The 23,020-nt window shown below is 35.3% G+C and overlaps 1 protein-coding gene across 2 annotated transcripts in view; it reads right to left on the reverse strand.

Annotated features, from left to right (window-relative positions):
- The window catches only part of LOC126739971 (ankyrin repeat domain-containing protein SOWAHB-like), a 344,656-nt gene that overhangs the window by 288,643 nt on the left and 32,993 nt on the right, over positions 1-23,020 (reverse strand). The window contains exon 4 of one of the 2 annotated variants that reach the window (XM_050445807.1): positions 4,195-4,694. The exons of the other annotated variant lie outside the window; for it this stretch is intronic. Within the exon in view, the coding sequence (XP_050301764.1) occupies positions 4,602-4,694 (93 nt within the window). The 3' untranslated portion in view covers positions 4,195-4,601. Of the gene's footprint in view, positions 1-4,194; positions 4,695-23,020 lie in introns of those variants that run through there. 2 annotated transcript variants of the gene reach the window in all.

The following is a 23,020-nucleotide window of genomic DNA, read 5'->3' on the forward strand; positions in this document are numbered from 1 at the left end:
CATTTTCAATCATTTCCGGAGTTATAGCGCACCTCTCTGCGAATTCTCTCTTTCAAGTCGTCTAGATTATTTGACCTATTAACAAATACCTTCGACTTGAGGTATCCCCACAAAAAAAGTCCATTGGTGTTAGGTCAGGTGACATAGCAGGCCATTCGATGGATCCTTCCTCTCCACCGATTGGGAGAGGTTTCATCCAAAAATGTACGCACAGTGGCAGCATAATGCGGAGGAGCGCCATCTTGCTGGAAAATTAGTTCTTCGTCAGAATAGTTTGGGTCCAATGGATTTGGAAATAAAGCTAGTAATGCTGGAACTAATTCAAATTGAACAAAATCGAGATACACTTGTCCCGTTAAAGTCTGTTCAAAGAAAAAGGGACCTATTACTTTTCCGCGCACTATTCCACACCACACATTTAGTTTTTGAGGGTACTGGGTGTTTACCTCCATCATCCAATGCGGATTTTCTGTTGCCCAATATCGACAATTTTGTCTGTTCACACTACCATTCAAACAGAGCGTGGCATCATCGGAAAAAATAATATTTGTTACTAAATTATTATATAGATTGCACATGTTTTGCAAGCGTTCACAAAACTCATTTCGCCTATCGAAATCGTCATCAAATAACTCTTGCACAGGAATAACTTTGTAGGGGTGATATTTGTGCTTTTTAACTATTCGGTGAACTATAGATTTCGCCATGTGTAAGTTTGCCCCTATCTGCGACAGAGTAGTGCATGGATTTTCTTCCAAAGAAAGCAAAACGTCAAGTTGTTCATTTTCGTCTCGAGCAGGACGACCAGATTTCGGCAGATCTCTAACATGGCCGAATTCTCTAAATTTAGCCTCTATTCTACTCACCACCTTTTGACATATCGGAGGATGATCATGATGGATTTGATTGAATAATTGGGCAGCTTTTCTTTAAGTACGTGTTCTATCACCAAACTCAACCATGCACAGAATTTCTATTTTTTCTCGTTCCGTTAACTTTACCATTGTGAAAACCGCAACTTTGCTCGTACACTTCACACTTGACAATATCTGTTTGGCGTACTTACTGTCATACAGTTTCTGTGAAAATAAACGCTCACCAGCCAACAATTAAAAACACGAATGAATGGAATTTTTCTGCTCTGTATAAAAATTCTCAGAGATAAGGTGACTCGTAAGGTGAACTTCAATAATAATGTTTGGTCGTCTTTTTTTCGATAACTGTTGACTTTAGATATCGGACTTGATGCATAAAACATACGTAGAATTCCACGCGAAATTCAAAAATGAAATAAAAAAGGGTGATTTCATTTGAAAAAAAAATAAGTTGATGCTCCTAATTTATTTTTCTGCAACCCTGTATATACAAACTTCATGTACGAAAATGCGCAACTTGAAATAAAAATCTACGGGTCCGAGCGTTTCTTTTTTCGAACACACCCCTGAATTTTAAATGAATTTAGACATAACTTTTGGGATGCACTGTATATGCATGCGGATAAGCAGCATAGTGAACGAACGTCAAACATTTCCCTCAAGTAAAGTAGAGATGTGGAAAATCTTTTATTTTTCTTGAACATGACCTTCAATATATAATTTTGGGCAATATTCCAAGATAAACAAACAATCACACCATATCTTAATAATAACTCCACCATAGCTCTATAAACTGTTATCAATAGCTATTTATTTAAAATTTCTCTGACTGTATAAAATTTATGGATTAATTTTCCAATATTTTTTGATAGTCTACTAAGACATGTTCACCCCATTTTAGGCATTTGTTAATTGCAGATTTCTAGATATTTTGTACAGTTAACTCCGGCTAGTTCATTGTTTAAACCATTTATATGGATGCTATTATAAGGTGGTCGAAAATTCAAAAGTCTTAAAAGAATCCAACCAGTGTTTTATTTTATTAATGCCAGTAATGACATAGTCTCTCCTTAAATCCCATGTCTCACCAATAAAAACAATAGCTGTGTCATCAGCATAAGAGATCACAATTCCATTTTTTTTAATAATGACAGCGAACAAATGACATAAGGAGTGACAAATGCGTGACTTCTAAACAGCAACGTCAATTACGCCTGGACAGAAATGTAAATGTTGCTCATGAATCAATCACTTTTAATTCTTTTTTATACTTTTTTTTGATAATATGCATCAACTTATAATAGAAAATCTGGATTAAATGGCACAATAACCTCTGATTAAATACAAAGATCAATTTATGAACTTTACGTTGTCATTAGCGTAATTCTCACTGTAGATTATACGAGTTCAACTTCATTTGAATGCCCATCAGTAATAAGTTGTGGATTTATAAATTCAACGATTCACGTTTGGCGTTATTGTTTATGATAACCGTTGTACAATATTCAACGCGAATCAAAACAATATTAGATGAACGTCAAATGTAAATTTATAAGACTAAATAAAGACTAAATAAATACTGCGACCATCAAACGTCGAGTTTATGAATGGAGGATTTAGTTTTCTACAGATGAGTCGTAGCAATGACCAAGCAAAAGAGATTTTAGTTAATATTATCACGTCAGTGAATCTGTGACCCTAATGCCTTTAGTGAGTTTCAAAAAAGGGAAAACTATTCAAAACTTCGTTTAACAGTCATTGTAAAACATTATAAAAATTGAGCTCTAGTAAGAGGCAATAGAGCAACAAAGCAAAGTGCTACTAACCGTGAGTGACATCTGGCGACAGCGTTTACGTTGAGTACAGCCACCGTCAATTTTATAAATCCACTTTAGTGACAGTTATGGCAAATGACTTCATATAACGAAAATGCACCGTCAATTAAGGACCGTTTTTTTTAAAACTCGATAACTACATTTTTATCAAATTTGGGTTTTGTAGTGAATCTTTATTGAAATTTAACCTCCAATCTACTAGTAAAGTCAGATATAACAAAACTCGAAAAGTACACATGTTATGACACTACCAATATGCGGCGGTTTTTTAAAACTCGGCAAGTTTAGACATGTATTCATTGGTCATGCGCCGCTGTGATTTTTCGTGTTTAAATCTGTCTCTCTGTACAGACAGAGTATGACTCTGTACAGACAAAATAATATGTTTAGTTTAAGTTTAGCGAAATAGAAATGTTTCTGTCAAATATTATGTTAAAACTTCTAACGGAAAAATTCCCGTTTACGCAACCACTTTTCGAAAAGTTGGTATGTTTTTAAGAATTAAACTATTTTTTATTAGACATAAATACTAAGCACATTTTAGGAGCCAGTAAGGATTATGGTATTTCAAAGAAGTTTTTATCCGGAGAGTTGTTAGTTGGAAAACGGGGCAGTCGCAAACAAAAACAAATTGATAAAGATATTACTAATGCAATTAAAGAGCACATAAGTAGCTATAAATGCCGAGACAGTCATTATTCTCGCGCCAAATGTAATAGCGCATTTACACATTCGTACGAACGACGAGTCGAATCGCAAGGCGAGCGGCAAGGCAAATGTGTAGTCGGTCACTCGTTATTCGCCTCGTTATTTGCCTTGTCGTTCATAGCGATCGCGTCAAAAGCGATTTTTTAGGCACGAATCAAAGGAATCGTATCCACGAGGCGAACTTTTGTTTACACAATCGCTGTTCTGTTCGCAAAGAGTGCGTTTATTATCAACACATTATATTGTTTTCAGTTAGTAGCACTTAGTAAAAATGGAGTGAAGTAATGCTGAAGTGTTTAAGTTTCTGGAACGGTACCATGGTGAACCAGCTATTTGGAATCCGAAGGATCCATTGCATAAAAACAAGAAAAAAGTGTACGATGCATGGACTCGAATATCGTCCAGTTTGCATGTATCTATTAATGAGTTGAAGGCAAAAAAAAATTCGTTAATGGCTACGTTTCACAGTCACCGCCGTAAGAAAGATGCTTCTATTAAATCGGGTGCTGGACAAGACGAAATATATGAACCAGTGTGGTTTGCTTACCAAAAAATGGTGGAATTTTTGGCGTCTGTATATGACTGTGGGCAGACTACAAGTACCTTGGACGCTGATGATGTAAGTTATTTGTTTTATTATATTAGCAATAAAAATAATAATAAAACAAGATTGTTGTTCACTGTAGTTTTATATTTCTATTTTAACTACCTATATCCTTGTACATATACATAATTTGGGAACCTAGGACCTATTATTATAAAAGTAGTCAGCGAATTCTTCTCTTATCTGTAAGGCGCTTATCCTTGAACGTCTAGCTCTAGTTATCAAAGGTCTTATAGCAGACCTCTCTGAAGCATTTTGCCTCCAAGATCCTTCCTGAACTATTTCGCCATTGGTTATCGTGTCAAAGCTTCCTGGAGGCGTGTAGATATTTGCGGATGTCTCTTTCTCCTTAACAAATTATGTAATATGACGTAGGACATTGTAATTAGGGTAGCCTGTTTTGGTTGAAGTTCCATAGGTTTTTTAAAGATCCTGCATACGGATGTCGATACACCAAAAATATTTTCCACAATGACACATGAACTTGACAGTCGATAGCTAAAAGTTCATTATAATGAATCACTGTCGTAATTCCCTGGATAAGGCTTCATTACAAACGTACTTAAGGCAAATGCTCCATCACCAAGAAATACATAAGGAACATTTCTTGTTTTTCCAGGAAGTGGACAGTCCTTCTTCTATTGCTATCCATTCTTCTGGTGTCTGTGGCATCTAGAATACAATAAAAATCCCTATTAAGACTACTTTTAATTGAGCTGATACATTAACTACATTCTGCTGTCCATAAATAATTAATTTCATCATTTCACGCGATACAACGTCAGCCCGAAGAGGAACAGTAGAATGAAACAGAAGAGCCTCGAATTACTGATAATGAAAGTGATAAGTCAAGACAAGCGGATGAAGAGAGCCAAATTAATCCAGATTCATACCCAAAGAAATTTCCTCTGCCTGCTACACAACGTGCAAAGCGACGCCGGCTAGCGTCCCAAATTGATGACGCAAGAAATGACATGAAGCAAATATTTACGACAATCAAAAAGGTGCTCCACAAAAATGAGGGGAAAAAAGAATTAGACGATTGCGATTTGTATGGCCAACTACTAGCGAAAAAACTAAGAAATTATTCCACCAACGAAAAATATTTTCTGATGCACGAGATACATGGATTGCTTTTGCAAAAACCATCTCGCAGTGGCATTATATCACCTTTCACTTCCTACTCTTCTTCTCCTGCACATTCTCCTATCCCTCAACATGTCCCAAATTCTCGTATTTCCCTGAATGAACCATCTACCAGCGCTTCCTATAACGTCTTGTCATCACATTCACCACTACAAGTTAATATCTCCAGCCGACCATTTTACGCTACACAGTTGCAGGCTGAATCACAACAATTCCCGATATCCGTTGAGACCTCAACGCATGAAGCCACAGAAAACGTAAATGTGTCTTTTCCACAAAATACAAGACCAATTTTTAATGAAGAAATTCCGAAGGCAGCCTGGCAAAGTGCTGAACTAGATGAAAATTAAAATAGCAAAAAACTATTACACATATTTTTATACAGGACTTAATATTAAATAAAATGTCAAGGTTATTATGTTATATGTAATTATTGTTTACGTATCTTAATTTCATCCTTAAAAGCGATGTTTATTGCTTGACATACCTCTGTGACAATTTTGGATATTATCGAACTTAAAATCTTGAACAAAAGACTTCTGTAGCTATCGCCTATAGCTAAAAATCGTAAAGCTACAGCTAGGCAGACTTTGGCAGGTATAGTTATTCTCCATTTAGTTTCTTTTTTTTTCAATCATTGGTGAATTTTACTCAATATATAATTAAAATCAGTTGGCGACATTCTGCAACAGTTTGAGAATTCTCCAGAATCTTCACACATCATTTCTAGAAACATACTTTCCGTACTTTCCTACCATATATAATACTTAATTGGTAGTTAATACTTTGGCTGTAACTGAATAAATGAAAACAAACTGCACTATTATTTTCAGTTAGTAAATGTTTACAAAATTGTTTATACTTACATAGATCTGTTGCGATGAATGGCTATCATCCACCATCGTCTACGACGACGTCTTTTTTTAAGTTTTTCACGAATAATATAAAGATATCTATCGATACTTGTTAGATGCAGGGCACATGCTGTAACTACTTCTAAGTCATCCATCATACATTTGCTTCTACGCACTAAATTTTCGCACTCCGCAGCGAATGTGGGAAATGGTCATTTCGCGTTGGGGATCGGTGAGTTGCGAGGCGAAACACGAATGCGAATGTGTAAATGCGATATAACAGTTACTTACCTCCGGAACTAAATATTCAAAAAATGTTTAATACATTTGCTCGCACAAATTTTAAGTGTTCTTTGTCAAAACATAAGAAAATCTATTATAAAAACTTCAATCTCGGTTTTGGAAATCCACATTCTGACACATGCTTTATTTGCTCAAGATATTGGAGCAAAAAAATGATTTATGCACAAGGTATAGACTCCACAAAATGAGGGAAAAAGCCTTTTTTAAATATTTAAATAACCGCAAAGATAACACAATAAAAGTTTCCTTCGATTGTCAACGGAACCAGCCATTGCCGAAAATGTATGTTGGAGAAGTTTTCTACTCATGACAAGTTTGGCTATACAATTTAGACATCGTACGTCACCAACGTCAAAAACAAACTCATGAGGATATCAGCTTCTTTGTTTGCCTAGAAACTCAGTCAGGACGTGGTTGCAATGAGGTATCTTCTGGACTGCTGCAGTACCTTCTTCAACTAGAAGAAAAAATTGCTAAAGAGGGCAAAAGCGGGTTAAATTTGGAGCTATTTTTTGATTCATGCAGTTTCCAAAACAAAAACAGCATCCTTTTGACTGTTCTTATTAATTTTTTGCAAAAATCAACGGTTTTTAGTAACACTAAACACTTTGTTCCTATAAGGGGCCATAGCTGCATGCCTGCTGACAAAGTTTTTGGCAGGGTAGAAAAAGAATATAGTAGAGTACCACGAGAGTACTATGAGATCCTATACAAAAACATGGAAACGTTAATATTTTGGGGCAGGATTAGAAAATTTTTGATTATAAGTCTTCTTCACAAAAGATCTCAAAGAAAAAACTTCCTTTTAAAATTTCAGAGGTTCGAGTATTAATAATATATGAAAAAATAAATAATAAAGTATTTTGTAAAATACGGACTACCTATTACGGTAGTGACGTACAAGTCGATGTCTTGAAGCAAAACTGTTTTATGAGGATGTCCTTGGTGGTGTTATTGATAACAATGACATTCTTGAAGAGTCCGTTAAAGAATATGACGATCCATGTGAGGATATAGAAATAGATATTTGAGAGCAGCTACATAATAAATAAATGGATCTTTTATACATTTACTAGAATTGTGCCTACCTATTATTAATTAAAAGTTATTTTTTGGTAAACTTGAGCTGTACTTATCGAGTTTTGAAAAAAACTGCATTTTTCATTTATTTTTTATTAATAAATACAAAATGTTATTAACTGTGTTTTTGCATGTATTTATTCTTGTTTATGCCTACTTACAATTTTTTATGTTAGTTTTACATCTTAGCAATAAACGTTTTTCTGAAACAGAAAAAATGCTCTTCTGAAAAAAACGACTTTTGCACATATCGAGTTTTACAAAAACGGTCCTCAATTACGCCCTTGGAATGCAATAGATGCTGTAATGTAAATTGATTTTGACTTTTCCAGCGTCAAGCAAATTAGAGAATCAGATTTATAAATTCACCCTTTAAATGATTTTACGTCCAAAAAGAGAAGTTTCGTTTACATTTTCCGCCAAACTTTTGACAATTTTATTAATGACAAATAAAGTCAAGAGTGTCAAATGTGCTACGTCCTAGAACAGCATTGCAGAGTCAATTAAGCTCTGAAAATATAAACGGTGCTGTAACGTAAGTTTGACTTTTTCAGCGTCAAGTTTAGATTGGAGCGTCAACATCTATAATCTGCCTTTTAAGGGTGTACCACAATCACGAGCGAATGTTTAGAGAAATATTTAAAAATCAGATAGTTTTTATCGATTTTAGGTACAATGTGGGAAATTTCGTTTAAATTTGCCGCCAAACTTTTGACATATTTGATAATGACAACAATGAAAGATGTGAAGTGAGGAGTGTCAAATATATCGTAAAACGGCCTTGCAGCGTCAATTAGGCCCTGATAATATGAACGATGTTGTAGCGTAAATTGTCGTTGACTTTGCCAACGTCAAGTAGATTGTAGCGTCAACGACGACGTCAAATTTATAAATCCGCCTTTTAAAGGTGAAACACAATGAATAAATATATGTAAAAAACTCAGTGAGTTTTTAACTATCTTAGATACAATACAAGATATTTTTTTTGAATTTCCCGCCAAACTTTTGATAACTTTTATAATGACGTACGGCATCAAAGGTCGTAGAACAGCTCAATCTCAGCAGACGGAAGATGTAGCATACGGCAATGTAACATAAACGAATGTTTACAGCGGCAAGCGTCACTAACGTCAAATTTATAAATTGACCTTTGAAGATCAGTGAGTTTTAAACGGTTTTCGTGTGTTTTGGCATAGGATACGTCCCGTTCCAACCTAGTTGGGCTTCAACATACCCCTGGCCGTGGCTAATTTGTGTTCGCAGCGGGGTTAAATAAACACGTACGGACAGTCGGACAACGTTCCACGATCGTACCGTCCCGCACATTCGACGGTCTCGGTGACTGGGCACATTCTAAGCGAACGCATCATTAGTCATCCTGATGGCTGGCGAGCGAGAACGAGATACGTTATCTCGGTGACGAGGTGTACTTTTAGCGGTGATTACAACCGACTTGGTGCTTATTGAATTCGTTTCGCCATCTACGACTATACAGGGTGATGGATCACCCGTTGATTTGGGTCTCACGGCGAAGAATGCTAGCAAAAGGTCGGCCTATTATTCAAATTTAATTTATCAGTTGATATCGGGTAACGATACCATTTCTAGTTGATCAATCATTCATCAATTGGACAGTTGCCTCGCATTTTACCAAAATATTGATGATATCTTATCTTCTTGTTTTTCATTTGACCCTACATTGGATATTTTATGTATGTATTTCGATTTCTTAAAGGCATTTGACACCTAGGAAGAGGGTGATGGTTGACACACTGCACAAGTCACCTACAGACACCTTCTTAACTGTCTCCTCAATCTGGGTGAAAAGCATGATAACTCATCCCTCAAAATTCCCAAGAATTCATGATCCTCCCGGACCTCATGAAGCTCAGAATTCAAACCGCAATGAGGCAGATGACACCTAAACAATTTTTTGGTTTTTGAAACCTTAACTACCAGCAAGTTGCCTAGGGAACTAAATCAGAACATATGCAAAACTTTCTATGACTGATTCTTCCACAGAAATGTCATATCGTAAGCAAACAAATTCAATTTACCGGATGTTCTAAGATTCGGGAAGGCTTAAGTTATACTGGACGAACCTGAGAAACCTCAACTGCTCAAACCACCACCGAAAGAGAACTGGGATAGATGTAGGATGAGAGGCATTACAAAAAAATTCTACGAAAACCATAAGACATTGTTGATAGACTCCAAGAAACTCAACAAAACTAAAGAAGGCCTGGACGAACAGGAAAGCTTTAAAAACTCTTGTTTCCTAAGCACAGCGTGGATCTATTAAAAAAAAAAATTATAGGAACACCTAAAATACTAAAAAAAGTTGACCTCTTTCAGTAAAAGGCAAGTGCAAAGTCACTGATTCAGTTGTTTATTTAGCTTCGGATATGCAAGTGAAGAACATGCATACAAGATCCTTAAGCCAGATCAAAGTTTATCATATGAGTAAAAGAAAGGGACTGTACTGAGACTGCTGGATTAAATTAACTGAAATACCTCTCAAACGCCCTTGATCTTGTCAAGAGTTGAACTGAAAACATGTCAATGCTCAGTTGTTGCAGTAAAGACCTAAACGAGATTGAAGCGACGCCTTAAAAGCTGCTAAGTTTAGCATAAGCCTACCAATAATGAAGGGTAACAGATAATATTAGTGGCCCATAAGCCTTCAGAAGAACAAGGACGAGCATAAGAAGATTCTCAAGATTGATCAAGGATAAATTTGTCAGAGGGAGCAGGTGCAAACGCAATTGACAAGTATTACTAAAGAAGAAGTTGAAATATCTCTCAAAGGCATTTAAATCATATCAATAGTTTGGAATCAATTTCCAATTCTTTTGGCATTTAGAATTGCTGATTCAAACCAAAATAAGTTTATCAATTCTGTTCTGAATTTGTAATAGCCTTTTTTTTCGATCAATATTCATCCATGTCTTAAACAATATGTTAGCATTACCATTACCATACCATACTGAAGTTAAAATATGATAATTATTGAAGGATGGTTCTATTATCTAAGTATTTCTTAATGGAGTCCTTCATGTGCACAGATCTTAATTTATCTCCTGCCATGCAATTGAATTGAATTTTAGTTAAAATACGTCGAGTTACTTGTAGCTTGATTCCAAACTTTTTTCCTATCAAGACTTGGATCGTACAAGGTCTTATACTGTAACTTGATTGCAATCTTATTTACTTTCAAGACTTGAATCGTACTGGGTCTTGAAGAAAGAACTCCAAGAAACCCAACTTGACAAAGGTAAGGGAAACCTGGACGAAACAGAGGTAAAGCTTTAAAAACTCTTATCTCCTGAGCTCAGCAAGGATCTACCAAAATAAATTCTGAAGAACACTCAAATAAAAATTGATCTTTTCCATAAAAAGGCAAGAACAAAGTCTCTAACTGTGTAATTCAATCATCTTATGATATGCACGCCAAAAATTAGCATAAGAAGCGCTAGAAAACCCTTAAGCCAGATCAAATTTGATCATGTGAGAAAAGCAAGGAACTATGTTGAGACTGCTGAATTGAATTAAATAAATGAGATCTCAAAGGCTCTCCATGGCTCTCCGTGTCGAGAGTTACTGAAAAAATGTTGGAGTTAATGCTCAATTTGATGCACGTATTTGAATTGAATTTTAGTTAAAATACATGGAGATTAATTTATAGAAATACCTGAAATAAAATAAGAAATGATGTTTTCCAGTAGAAAGCAAGAGCACAATCACTAACTATGTAGTTTATTCATCTTCTGATATGCATACCAAGAATGAGCATAAGTAGTCTTAGAAGACCATTATCAAAGTTGATCATGTGAGAAAAAGCAAGGTACTGTACTAAGACACATCGATTAAATTAAGGGCTCTTAAAGGCCCTAGATGGTGTCGAAAATTACTACAAACATTTTAGAGAAAATGCTCAATTTGACGTAGTGGCCTATCAAATATGCGGAATAAGAATGAGCATAAGAGGATCCTCAAGGTTGACCAAAAATTAAGCTGTCAGAAGGGGTAGATGCAAATGTTATTGAAAGCATCACTCAAAAAATGGAAACATCTCTTAAAGACATTTAATTAATATCAAGAGTTTTTTAATTAATTCGTAATTTTCTTTGGGTTCAAAGTTGCATGACTCGTATCAAAATAATTTTATTAATTCTGTTCTAATAAAATAAATGAAACTATTGTAACTTATTTACAAGCAGCAGCTCAATCATACGAGATTGAAGAAGAATTCAAGAAACTAATTTTGACAAAGGTAAGGACGACCTGGACGTAATGGAGAGAAAGATTCAAAAACTGTTATGTCTTAGCATAGCAAGGATTCACCAAAAACAAATTCCACTTGAAATATAAATAAGAGATAATATTTTCCAGTAGAAGCGAAGAGCTAACTGTGTAGTTTATTTATTCTGCTATGCACACCAAGAGCGACCATAAGAAGTGCTAGAAGATCCTTAAGCCAGATCAAAAGTGATCAAATAAGAAGAAACAAGCAACTGTACTGAGTGTGCTGGATTTAATGACATAAAAAAAATCTCAAAGGCCCTTAATCGTGTCGAGAGTTACTGAAAACATTTCGAAATCAATGCGCAATTTGATGCAGCGAATACCTAAACGAGATTGAAGATAGTTCATTAATCTTCTGGTATGCACACTAAGAATGAGCATAAGAAGTGCTAGATGACCCTTAAGCCAGATCAAAGTTGATCATAAGAAAAAAAAGCGAAGAACTGTACTGAAACTGCTAGATTAAAAGGCATAAAAGAGCTCTCAAAAGCCCTTGATCGTATCAAGGGTTTCTAGAAACTATTTTGGAGTCAATGCTCAATTTCAAAAAACATCACTATAAAACAAAGAAACTCCAAAGCATTCACCTTTAATTCGGCGATCCGAGCCAAAAGATGCGTTAGAAGAAAACAAGACATCGACACTAAGAAACAGTATGTGCTTTTGGTTGATAGGACCACATTGGAGCCCCCGCCTATCTTTATTACCATAGTGAGACCACCACTAAGAACGACTCTGATGAACAACTTGATCAAGCTCTTCACTAAGTATATATATACTATCACCAGTGCTCAATTTTATGCAGTAAAGAACTGATTGAACTGAAAGCTCAGTATAAGGCTACCAATATAATAAAGTAATGGAGAAATCTAATAACATATAACATTATTGATCTATAGAACAAGAATGAGCATAAAATTCCCAAGTTTGATCAAAGATGAACTTGTGATAGGTGCAAACGTTATTGAAAAGCGGTTTGGAATCAATTCCCAATTTTCTTAAAGTTGATAGTTCCATGACTCGTATCAAGAAATTGTTAATATTTTTTCGATTTTGCAATGAAGTTTCTTTGGATTAATATTCATCTATGTCTTGACCAATTTGTTACCAGATCTCCAGATCAAAAGCTGATTCATTATGTTTATTGAAAGATGGTTTCTATTTTATTAAGCAAGTTCCTGGAAATGTGTCTTAATGATCTGCGAATATCGATTATATACGCATAGGTAGTCGTATCAGATTCTGAATCAATAAGTAAAGTACCTTCTAAATCACAAAATACAGGTTTTACTAGAATTGAGAATATTTTTGGTTAAAGTGATCAATCGGATAATAGTTCTGATCAGCATGATCAAATTTGTATTTCAAGTACGGTTTCTTAATGGAGTTCTTCGTGTGCACGGATTCATCTCCTGCCATGCAATTATATTGAATTTTAATTAAAATACATGAAGCTGCTGTAACTTGATTACAAACTTATTTACTATCAGGAATTGAATCGTATGAGGTCTTGAAGAGTGGACTCCAAGCAACTCAACAAATATAAAAAACTGGACAAAATGTAGGAAAAGCTTTAAACACTCTTGTGTCTTAAGCTCAGCAAGGATCTACCAAAAATAAACTCATATGATCACATTACATACAGATAAGAGTTGATCTTTTCCAGTAGAAAGTAAGGGCAAAGTTGCAGACCAAAAACGAGCATAAGATGTGCTTAAGCCAGACCAAAGTTGATCATATGAAAAAAGCAGGAAACAGTATTGAAACTGCTGGATTGAATAAAGAGCTCTCAGAGGTCTTTGATCAAGTTGAGAGTTATTGAAGACATTTTGGAGTCAACTGAAGAACTGATTGAACTAAAAGGTCAGCATAAGCCTACCAATAAAAAGTAATGGAGACATCTAGTAATAGATAACATTAGTGGTCCATAAGGCTTCACATAGGCAGAATAAGAGTAAACATAAAAAAGATCCTCAAGCTTGATTAAAGATTAACTTATTAAAAGGTACAAACGTTATTGAAAAGCATCACTGAAGAAGTTGAAATATCCCTCAAAGACATTTATATCATATCAAGGATTTAGGAATCAATTTCAAATTTTCTTGGGATTCAGAGTTGCATGACTCGTATCAACATAATTTTATCAATTCTATCTGATTTTGTATAATCTTGTCTTGGACAATTGGTAAGCATACCTGAAGGTAAACCGGGATTTATTGAAAGACAGTTCTACTGTCTAAGTAAGTTCGTGACAACGTGTCTTAATGAGCTTGGAATATCGAAAACATACACAGAGGTATACAGCTCTCTGCATTAATTATTGAGGTACCCTCTGAAGCATAACATACAGTAAAAATGATGAGTTCTGATAAATATCCATTAGATCGTAGTTTTGGATGACCATATCTCAGTATCACTAGTAACATTATGATCGAATTTGCATTTAAATTACACAGAATCATCTCCTGCCATGCAATTGAATTACATTTTTGTTAAAATAGATTAGAACTATTACAACTTGATTAAAAACTGATTTACTATAAGTACTTCAAGACTATTTACTAACAGGATTGTACGACGTCTTGAAGAGAAGAGTAATTTGGACAGTATAATCAAAAGACCTGAGACCTTTCCAACGAGTGAATCCATTAAACTAATTCCACCCTGTGTATGCCTCGTGACGAAACTCGATATTCAATTATTAAACCTCTTTCAGTACGGCACCGCGGAGCGGCAGTACCGCAACATGCTGGGCGATGGGCGCCCCTCGATATAGGAATCTATTAAGTCGCCTTTAAATAAGAAGAAGAAGAAGGAGAAGGCAACAAATTTAATAATGACCATGGCGAATGCTATTAAGGACGCTTTAAGGAGATTGATCGATCAAAATGTGGGGTCGCTCGAGATGGGAAATTAAATTGAAATAACACGCGAGGAGTTTTAGGAGATGATGCTGACCTTAATGAAATGTTTGCTAATAATCTATCGTCAGAGATTATCAAAAAGACACCCTGACGATATCCGACGTTCCAAAACTCTTTCTCAAACTAATTCATTGGCCATCGTTATGTCATATTTAAATGTGCAATCCGACAATGATATGCGACTGATCAGAGCTGCATACAAGTGTATTTATGTCCATAAAAGCCGACTTCCATCGACCCGATGTTAAATCAACAGAGTCGATTGCGACACGTGGTTACAAATAATGCGAATATACGACTAAACAAGTTAAACCTGGGTTTAATATCGGCAGTTAAGATCGAATCGACAGTTAAAGTTATGACTCGGGTATCGGATGGATGAAAAACAGGCAAGGATCAGTATATCTGGTTTACTGTCGGTGGTATATTATAAAGAAAGTTATAATTCACAGAGGAGAATTATTTTATTAGTTTGCCCAGCCATCCATATCCAGTTTATGGAGGGAATATTTGATAAGTTCTATTAAGAACCTAGTAGCCGGGTTTAGTTTTTTTCTCAAATTCCTACTGTGATAAGATTGAGTGTCCTGAGGATTACTGCTGTTCCAGACTTGCTAGCAACAAGAAGAAATTAGCGAATTCAGTATAAGAAGCATCCATTGAACTTTCTTCCCTGTCTTCAGTAAAGAAACTGTAACTGTCAGTCATTAGTCATTAGTCTTGTCTTGATATGTATGTTCCGAAAACTGCAAAAAGAGCTCGTACCTACCCGCCCTGGTTTTCTTTTGAAATAGTAAGAGACATAAAACAAAAACATAAATTTTGGATAAAATTTAGACGCTTTCATTTTCAACAAGATTTAATAAATTTTCGAGAATTGCGTTCTAAAATAAAAAGAAATGTTGAGCTGTCATACAAACAATACTGTGCGAGACTTGAGAATGATTTAAACTCGCAGCCTAATAACTTTTGGAAGTTAATTCGGAGTTCACAAAAAAATAACTCCCTGCCCCAAAATATGTTTGATCAACAAGGAACTTTGTTATCGGATCCGCAGAGTATTACTGATGCATTTGCAGCTTTCTTTCGGAGCTCATACACGACTTTTAATTCACCTCAAGCCTCTAACTCTAATAATATTCAGACACCGTACCCGGAGTGCATAACCATAACTAGATTTACTGAAAACGAGGTATTAAGTGCTTTAAAAACTATAAAACCCACACCGATAGTTGGACCTGACAAAATACCCGCATTTCTTTTATTAGACTGTAGACATGTTTTTGCAAAACCATTAACAATTCTTTTTAACTTGGCCCTTAAACAAGAATGTTTTCCTGATCTTTGGAAGTCGTCTAAAATTGTTCCCATACATAAAAAGAATGACAAAAACATGGTTGAAAATTACCGGCCTATCACAATAATAAATAACTTCTCCAAATGTTTTGAGCGCGCACTTCATTCTGCTTTATATCCTAAAATGGGGAGTCTTATAAATACTCGACAACATGGATTCATGAAAGGTAGATCTACCACTACAAATTTGATTTCTCTTACAGAATATATCACCGAATCAATAAATGCAAACTCTCAAGTCGATGTTATTTATACAGACTTTTCAAAAGCATTTGACCGACTAGACCACAACATTCTCATTAATAATTTCGACCTATATTATGGATTTTCTTCTCCTTTGTCAAATCTTTTACAGTCCTATCTTACCGAGCGACCACAACACGTGAAATGTTTTGGTCGTAGTTCGGTGCAGATAGTTGCCACTTCCGGAGTCCCACAGGGCTCAATTCTGGGACCACTTCTTTTCAACTCATTCATTATTACAATATCTGACCAACTTGATGTTAATAGCCTGCTGTACGCAGATGACAAAAAACTATATATTAGAATTGACTCTATTTTGGATTTTGAGCAGATACAAAATAATTTAAGTCTTTTGAATACATGGTGTAAAAATAATAATCTACCCCTTAATGCGGCTAAATGTAATGTTGTCTCATTTGGCTTAAAGAAGAACTTCATTACTTACAACTATACCATAGATGATGTTATTCTGCCTAGATCAACTGAATTTAAAGATTTAGGGGTGATCTTTGACAGCTCTTTCTCTTTTCAACCGCATATTTTAGACATTGTCAAGCGCAGTTATAGAATGTTGGGATATATCATCAGGAACTCGCAAAATTTTGATAATGTTCTTAGTCTAAAAATCCTGTACTTTTCTTATGTCAGATCAATATTGGAATATGCATCCCAAGTTTGGTCACCATATTATACAAATCATATTCATGAACTTGAAAATATTCAACGAAAATTTCTCAAATATCTTTGGTACAAGAGTGACGGAGTGTACCCAGAAATTGGTTTCCTACATCAGCGTTTATTGGAAAGATTTTCGTTTGCTTTGCTGGAGGATCGGCGAAAATCCACTGATTTGCAATTTTTATTTAAGTTGGTAAATAATATTATTGATTCACCAGATCTATTGCAGCAACTAAATTTTCATGTGCCTCGCATATCAGCAAGGAATACATCAACTTTTTACCTATCAAGACCTAGAACCAACATTTGTAAATTTTCTCCTCTGCGCAGAGCATGTAACATACATGACTCTGTTCTGGATCAGTGTGACATCTTTAATTGCAGTTTGTCGGAAATTAAAAGAGTACACTTTTCCTAGATGTTTTACTTTTAATTTACTTTGTCTATATTTCTTTTAATACCATTTGCTTGTAATTATTGATAATATTGTATTCTTTTTAATTTTCTTAAGATACCTATGTTTTGTAATTTATTGTTGTAATTTTCCCACTCATTAATTGGAATTTATTCTGTGGAGTGGTGTAAATAAATAAATAAATAAATAAATAAATAAATAAATAAATTAGGGATATACAGTCATACTATACAATAAATCATATCTTACAAGGCATTTTAGGGGATAAGGAATGGTGGGAGGCTAAGGAACGATGGTAGAAATAAGATGAAACCAGTTCAAATATTAACCTCAGCGGCACGAGAGGTGCACAAAACCTCGTAAAATGAAATGACGACGATTAGTGGTCCCTGGTTACGGCAGTAACCAGAGCAGATAACTAGCTAAGAATCATCGGGTTAGATCAGGCTACCATGGACACAAAACTTTGCATATAGCCACTTGCAACACGCGAACGCTCTCGACATAACAAAAACTGATTGAAATGAAAGAGGAACTTGAGTATATTAGATGGGATATCTTGGGATCTAAACCATCTATTGCATTACAGGGAAGAAGAGGATATAGCACAAAGAGAAGTGGGTTTTGTCATTCACAAAGACCACAATCAAAACATCATTAAAGGTCACAGTATTCCTCCAAGAGTAATTTATCTTATACTAAGGCTTAGTAAAAGATAAAGGGTCAAGATCAACATATACGCACCAAAAATAGATTATGACAACAGGGATAAAGTAGCAGAAGGCTTCTACGAAGATATATCTGTAGCAAAGTGCATTACGCTTTCCTGATAGAAGACTTGCCAATGCCAAGCTGGGATCAAAAACGGACCCTTATAGTTATGGTGAGAGAAATAGGAGCGGAGGCGTACTTTTGAATTTTATACTTTAACATAGACTGCGCTATGGACTCGTTCTTCCAAAAAGCATTTCAGCCAAAATGGACTTGATTTTATAATTTCTGACAAAAAAGAGGCCAGAATGTTACTGTACTGAGAGAATTCTCTGTAGGTAGTGACAATCGACTAGTTAGAGCAAGAATAAAGGTGAATGTTAAGGGAAAAAGAGCAAAAATGATATCTGCCTCCTCAGAAGAATATTGGCTCTATCTATCAAGAAAATGTAAAAATCCTTCACGAGTGCCCCAAGGGAAAGAAGCTTGACTTATTAGAGAAGATGGAGATCACAAGGGCAAAAAGGAATCTTTGAACCGCATTTAATTTTTAACAATATTTATCACGACCAGGATAGCACGTAAGTTTAGCGCTTGCCTACGAAGCCGATGGTCGCTGGTTTATTTCTCGACCAAGTCATATTTCACTTTTTATTTTATTTTTTGCTTTATTTCCATTCTCCCGTTCAACTTAACCTCATTCTGCTTGTTTTGTTTACTTTTATTTTATTTAGTTTTGACACCGGATTTAATGTGAACGTCAGCATTATTTTTTATTTTTTATGTATTTATTTTTGTTTTAACTTGAATGTTTGTGGTGTTAATCCAATAGCTTTACCGGTAAGTCATATATCAACAATGTTTTTAGTGTCTATGCATTGTTGTTTTTATACTAGGGTAGCCTTTTATTTTCTTTTAGATTTGACGATGCATTAGGGCGAAACACGTGTAATCGTTTTTTAAAAAATTAACATAATTTGAGACCATTGACTTTGTGTCCCCCCAATCTATGATTTTTTATTATTAAGAGGTCTCTTTGAGAAAAATGGACTACTTTTTTGAATTGGATGGCCGAGTTTGAGCGCGGTCGTACGAGCATTTTTGACGAAGAACGTTCTGGACGTACAAAAACTGTTTCCACAGATGATGCTATCAGCTAAGTGCGCACAGCCCCGATGGAAGATCGCCGATTAACTATTAAAGAAATTGCTGAGGCTTGCGGGATATCGACTGAACGGGTGCATAAGATTTTACATGTGCCGCGTTTGTTGACAATCGACGAAAAGCGCGTACGGATAGACATGTCGCGCGAGACTCTTCAGCTGTTTCAAAAGAATCCTGTTGAGTTTTTACGCCGATTAAATACTGTCGACGAAACATGGATCCATCACCATACTCCGGAGACTAAACAACAGTCAATACAGTGGATTGGGGTGAGCTCCGAAGAAGGCAAAGGTCGTTCTTTTTGCTGGAAAAGTGATAGCGACAGTTTTTTGGGACAGCCGTGTTGTAATTATGGTTGATGTGAAAACCACAACACTGTCAAAGTCACAATTAAATATTTGCGCCAAATACGCTATTCACTAATAAGTAAGAATCGCATTTAACGATTACGTAAGCAGCTCCAGACGCGAAGGAAGTCTTTAGTAGCTTTTCATCGCTCACACTGTCGATGCGCTCGATCTCTGGATCAAAAATATTTCCCGGAAGTTCTAAGAATACTAAAAGTTAAACATTGGCTTTTTTACTAGCAGTTTTTCTCTGTACTCCAAGTGTTGTTAAAAGTGGAAGTAATTTTAGTATTAGAAGTTTGCTGTACTATTAAATGTAAGTGTTGGGTAAATAAGTGTGAAGTATTATGCATTTGAAGTAGTGCTGTGTAAAAAATGATTTGTTTTTTACAATATTAAAGGGATGTAAAGAAAGTAAAATAAGATAAAATTCAACCTGCGGTTGTGATCCTTCGAAGTCAATAGTAGAATCAGTTACGCGGTTCTACGTAGGGTAACATTAAGTGTTGCAATCCCCTTAGATGTTGGGAATTCAGGAAGACCCTACCCCTCCAGTTGATTATCTTCAAAAAGGGAAAACCATTAATGGAGAATATTACGCTGCATTATTGGACCGATTGAAGGCAAAAATCAAGAAGAAACGACCACAATTGGCGAAGAAGAAGGTTCTGTTTCATCAGGACAGTGACTTTTTGTTTGTTCCCCAACTTGAAAAAATTTAGCGAAGGGAGAAAATATGGGTCAAATACTGAGGTGGAAAAGGCAGTAAACCTGTATTTTTCAGGTTTACCTAAACATTATTTTTCTGATGGGTTGGGAGGGAAAAGCGTTCGATCAAATGTATTGACTTGTGTCGAGAGTAGGTCGACAAATAAATTTTGTTCGAATTAAATTATGTGTTTTTCTTAAAAAGGCCGGCAATTTTTCAAGAAACCCTCGTATTAGGCAAAGAGTACGGCACAACACCAGTCTATTCAGATACCTGCTTGAAGGCGAAGCCGAGCGTTCCTTTTGTGACCTGTGGCTGTATAGACCGTGTCATCTGCATACGCTGTAAATGTTGAAAAGAAACAGAGATAATGGTGATCCTTGGGCGTCGTGGGATCAGCTCATCAGCACCAATTCCAAATCTTACCAATTTTTTGGATGATCAGATTTTCGAGAAGCCCCTCAAACCAAAGACAGTCGAAGTCTTTTTTGATGTCCAAGAATACACCTCCAGTGTAAAAGTCTCTGTTGTGTTTGGTAGAGTGACTCTGGCAGAAACCGCACTGCATGTCTGGGATATACAGATTGGCGAATGGATCACTACACATATAAAGTTCCTAATAGGCGAGATGTTGCAACGCCGCCGCCGCGACAGTATGCTGGTATTCAAGGTTCGAGCTTGATATTACCATTTTTTTTAGTAAGCGTTTGACGTCGGTGGAGGCTGTATATCTTGCGGTGAAATTAAAAAAAAAACTATGCGGCATTGATATAATTCTTTCTAATGAGGGAATTACATGTGTAAAACCTGCATAGATTTGTAATTCCAAGCTTTTTATGCTGTGCATTGTATATTGAAAATTAAAGCGTTGTTCTTATTAAAGTAAAATATTTAATCTCTAATAAAAAATAAATGTAAACATTATAAAAAAACACAAAATAAAATTCTAAACAATAAACCTTACAAATACAATGATTCTTTAAATAAAACGCTCAAAAAAACCTCCGCCTTTAGCTAAACAAAAGGTTAGCCTATCGTAAGAATTGTTTCTTACTTCCAAAAGAGTTTGGGGTAAAATTAAATTGGCAGATTCAGCAATTTTGTTTCTCGACTCCTCTAAATTCGTTGGCCTGCTATTAGGTTGTTTATAAGTAGTCTCCTTAAGATAACCTCACCAATAAAAGTAATTTGGTGACAAATTGGGAGATCTTAGAGGCCATTTAATATTGCCAGTCCCACTAATAAGACCGCATTATGAGTAGGACCGCCATCTTCTTGAAAGTTGTTGTGAAGCTGTCTGTACCGGGAATGAGTTGAACAGCAGGAAAAACTTTGTTTTGTAGCAACTCAAGGTATTTTTCGGCGTTCAAAGCACCATCAATGAAAAATGGCCCAATAATATGCTCGCCCAAACATTTAATTTTTGAGGGTACTGAGTACGTAACTGAAAACTTCTGCGCTCGTTTTTCTGAGACCAGTAACGAACAATGGAAGGATTGTGTTTACCATGCAATTGAAAAGAGGACTCATCTGAAAACAAAATATTTTCTAAAAAATTTTCATTTTCATTTGCCTTTTCCATCATGGTTTCACAAAATGTTATTCTTCGGCGCTGGTCTTCAGGAAACACCTCTTGAGTTTTGAAATATTTGAAACATTTGTACCCATGTTGTTCCCAAATACTCGTCACAGTTTTTTTATTTTATTTTATTTTACAATACAAGCCTTACAGGTAAATAAATACCCATCTACAAGGCAGGAAAGGCCTTCAAATACATAAATATAACTTATGCTAACTAAGAAAAATGTATATATAACTTGTTACAAAAATCTTCTAAGCTAACTAAAACTAACTAAAAAATTGCATAAAAAGTAATAAGGGGCATAGAAAATAAGTAACAAAAACGATCAAAACCTAATGTGCTGACTATAAACCTCAATTTTTATTAACGGAAATGGCTATATTATTTACAAAAAATAGCTTAATACAAACTCAGGTTACTTGTGGCTTAGTGTTCAAGTGAACGACATAAGGCTTCCTTTGTAATATTGAAAATGTCAAAATGAGCATCATTATTGTAAATACTACACATGGTATAAATTTAAGTAGATTTGGTGAAAATTTAAGTAGATTTGTTCTAGGAGTAGGGAGATGAAACGTGGTATGATGTCTATTATTGAGACGAGGCACAAAAAAATATAATTTTGACACTAATGGCGGACTATCGATTAGATAATTAAGTAATTTATATAGTAATTAATTATAGTCGAGTTTCTAGGGAACAAATATTAAAACGTTGAAGCAGATCATCATGTGGAAAACCCTGAGGTGGGTATACATTATCACACTTAAAACATAAGTATTTTAAAAAGCGCCTTTGCACTTGCTCTAGATTGTTAATGAGTACATTATAAGCCGGCGACCATATCACCGAAGCATATTCCAATCGCGATCGTACATATGCAAAATATAATGTTTTTATTGCATCTGGATTTCTGAAATCCTTAGTGCTTCTATAAATAAATCCATATGATTTTGACGCTTCTGAGACTACTGTGTCAATATGGTATGAGAAAGACAGTTTGGTATCAAAGTACACTCCCAAGTCTTTAAAAGAATTTGTGCGTATTAATGTAGTCGTATTTAAAGCGTAGTTAAATAATAACGGTTTTAATTTGTTGGTATATGTCATAACATTACATTTAGAAATATTCAACTTTAGACCATTTTCTACACACCAAGCATTTACCAAGTCAAGATTA

Source organism: Anthonomus grandis, chromosome 8 (genome assembly GCF_022605725.1).
Source record: "Anthonomus grandis grandis chromosome 8, icAntGran1.3, whole genome shotgun sequence".
Lineage (NCBI taxonomy): Eukaryota > Metazoa > Arthropoda > Insecta > Coleoptera > Curculionidae > Anthonomus > Anthonomus grandis.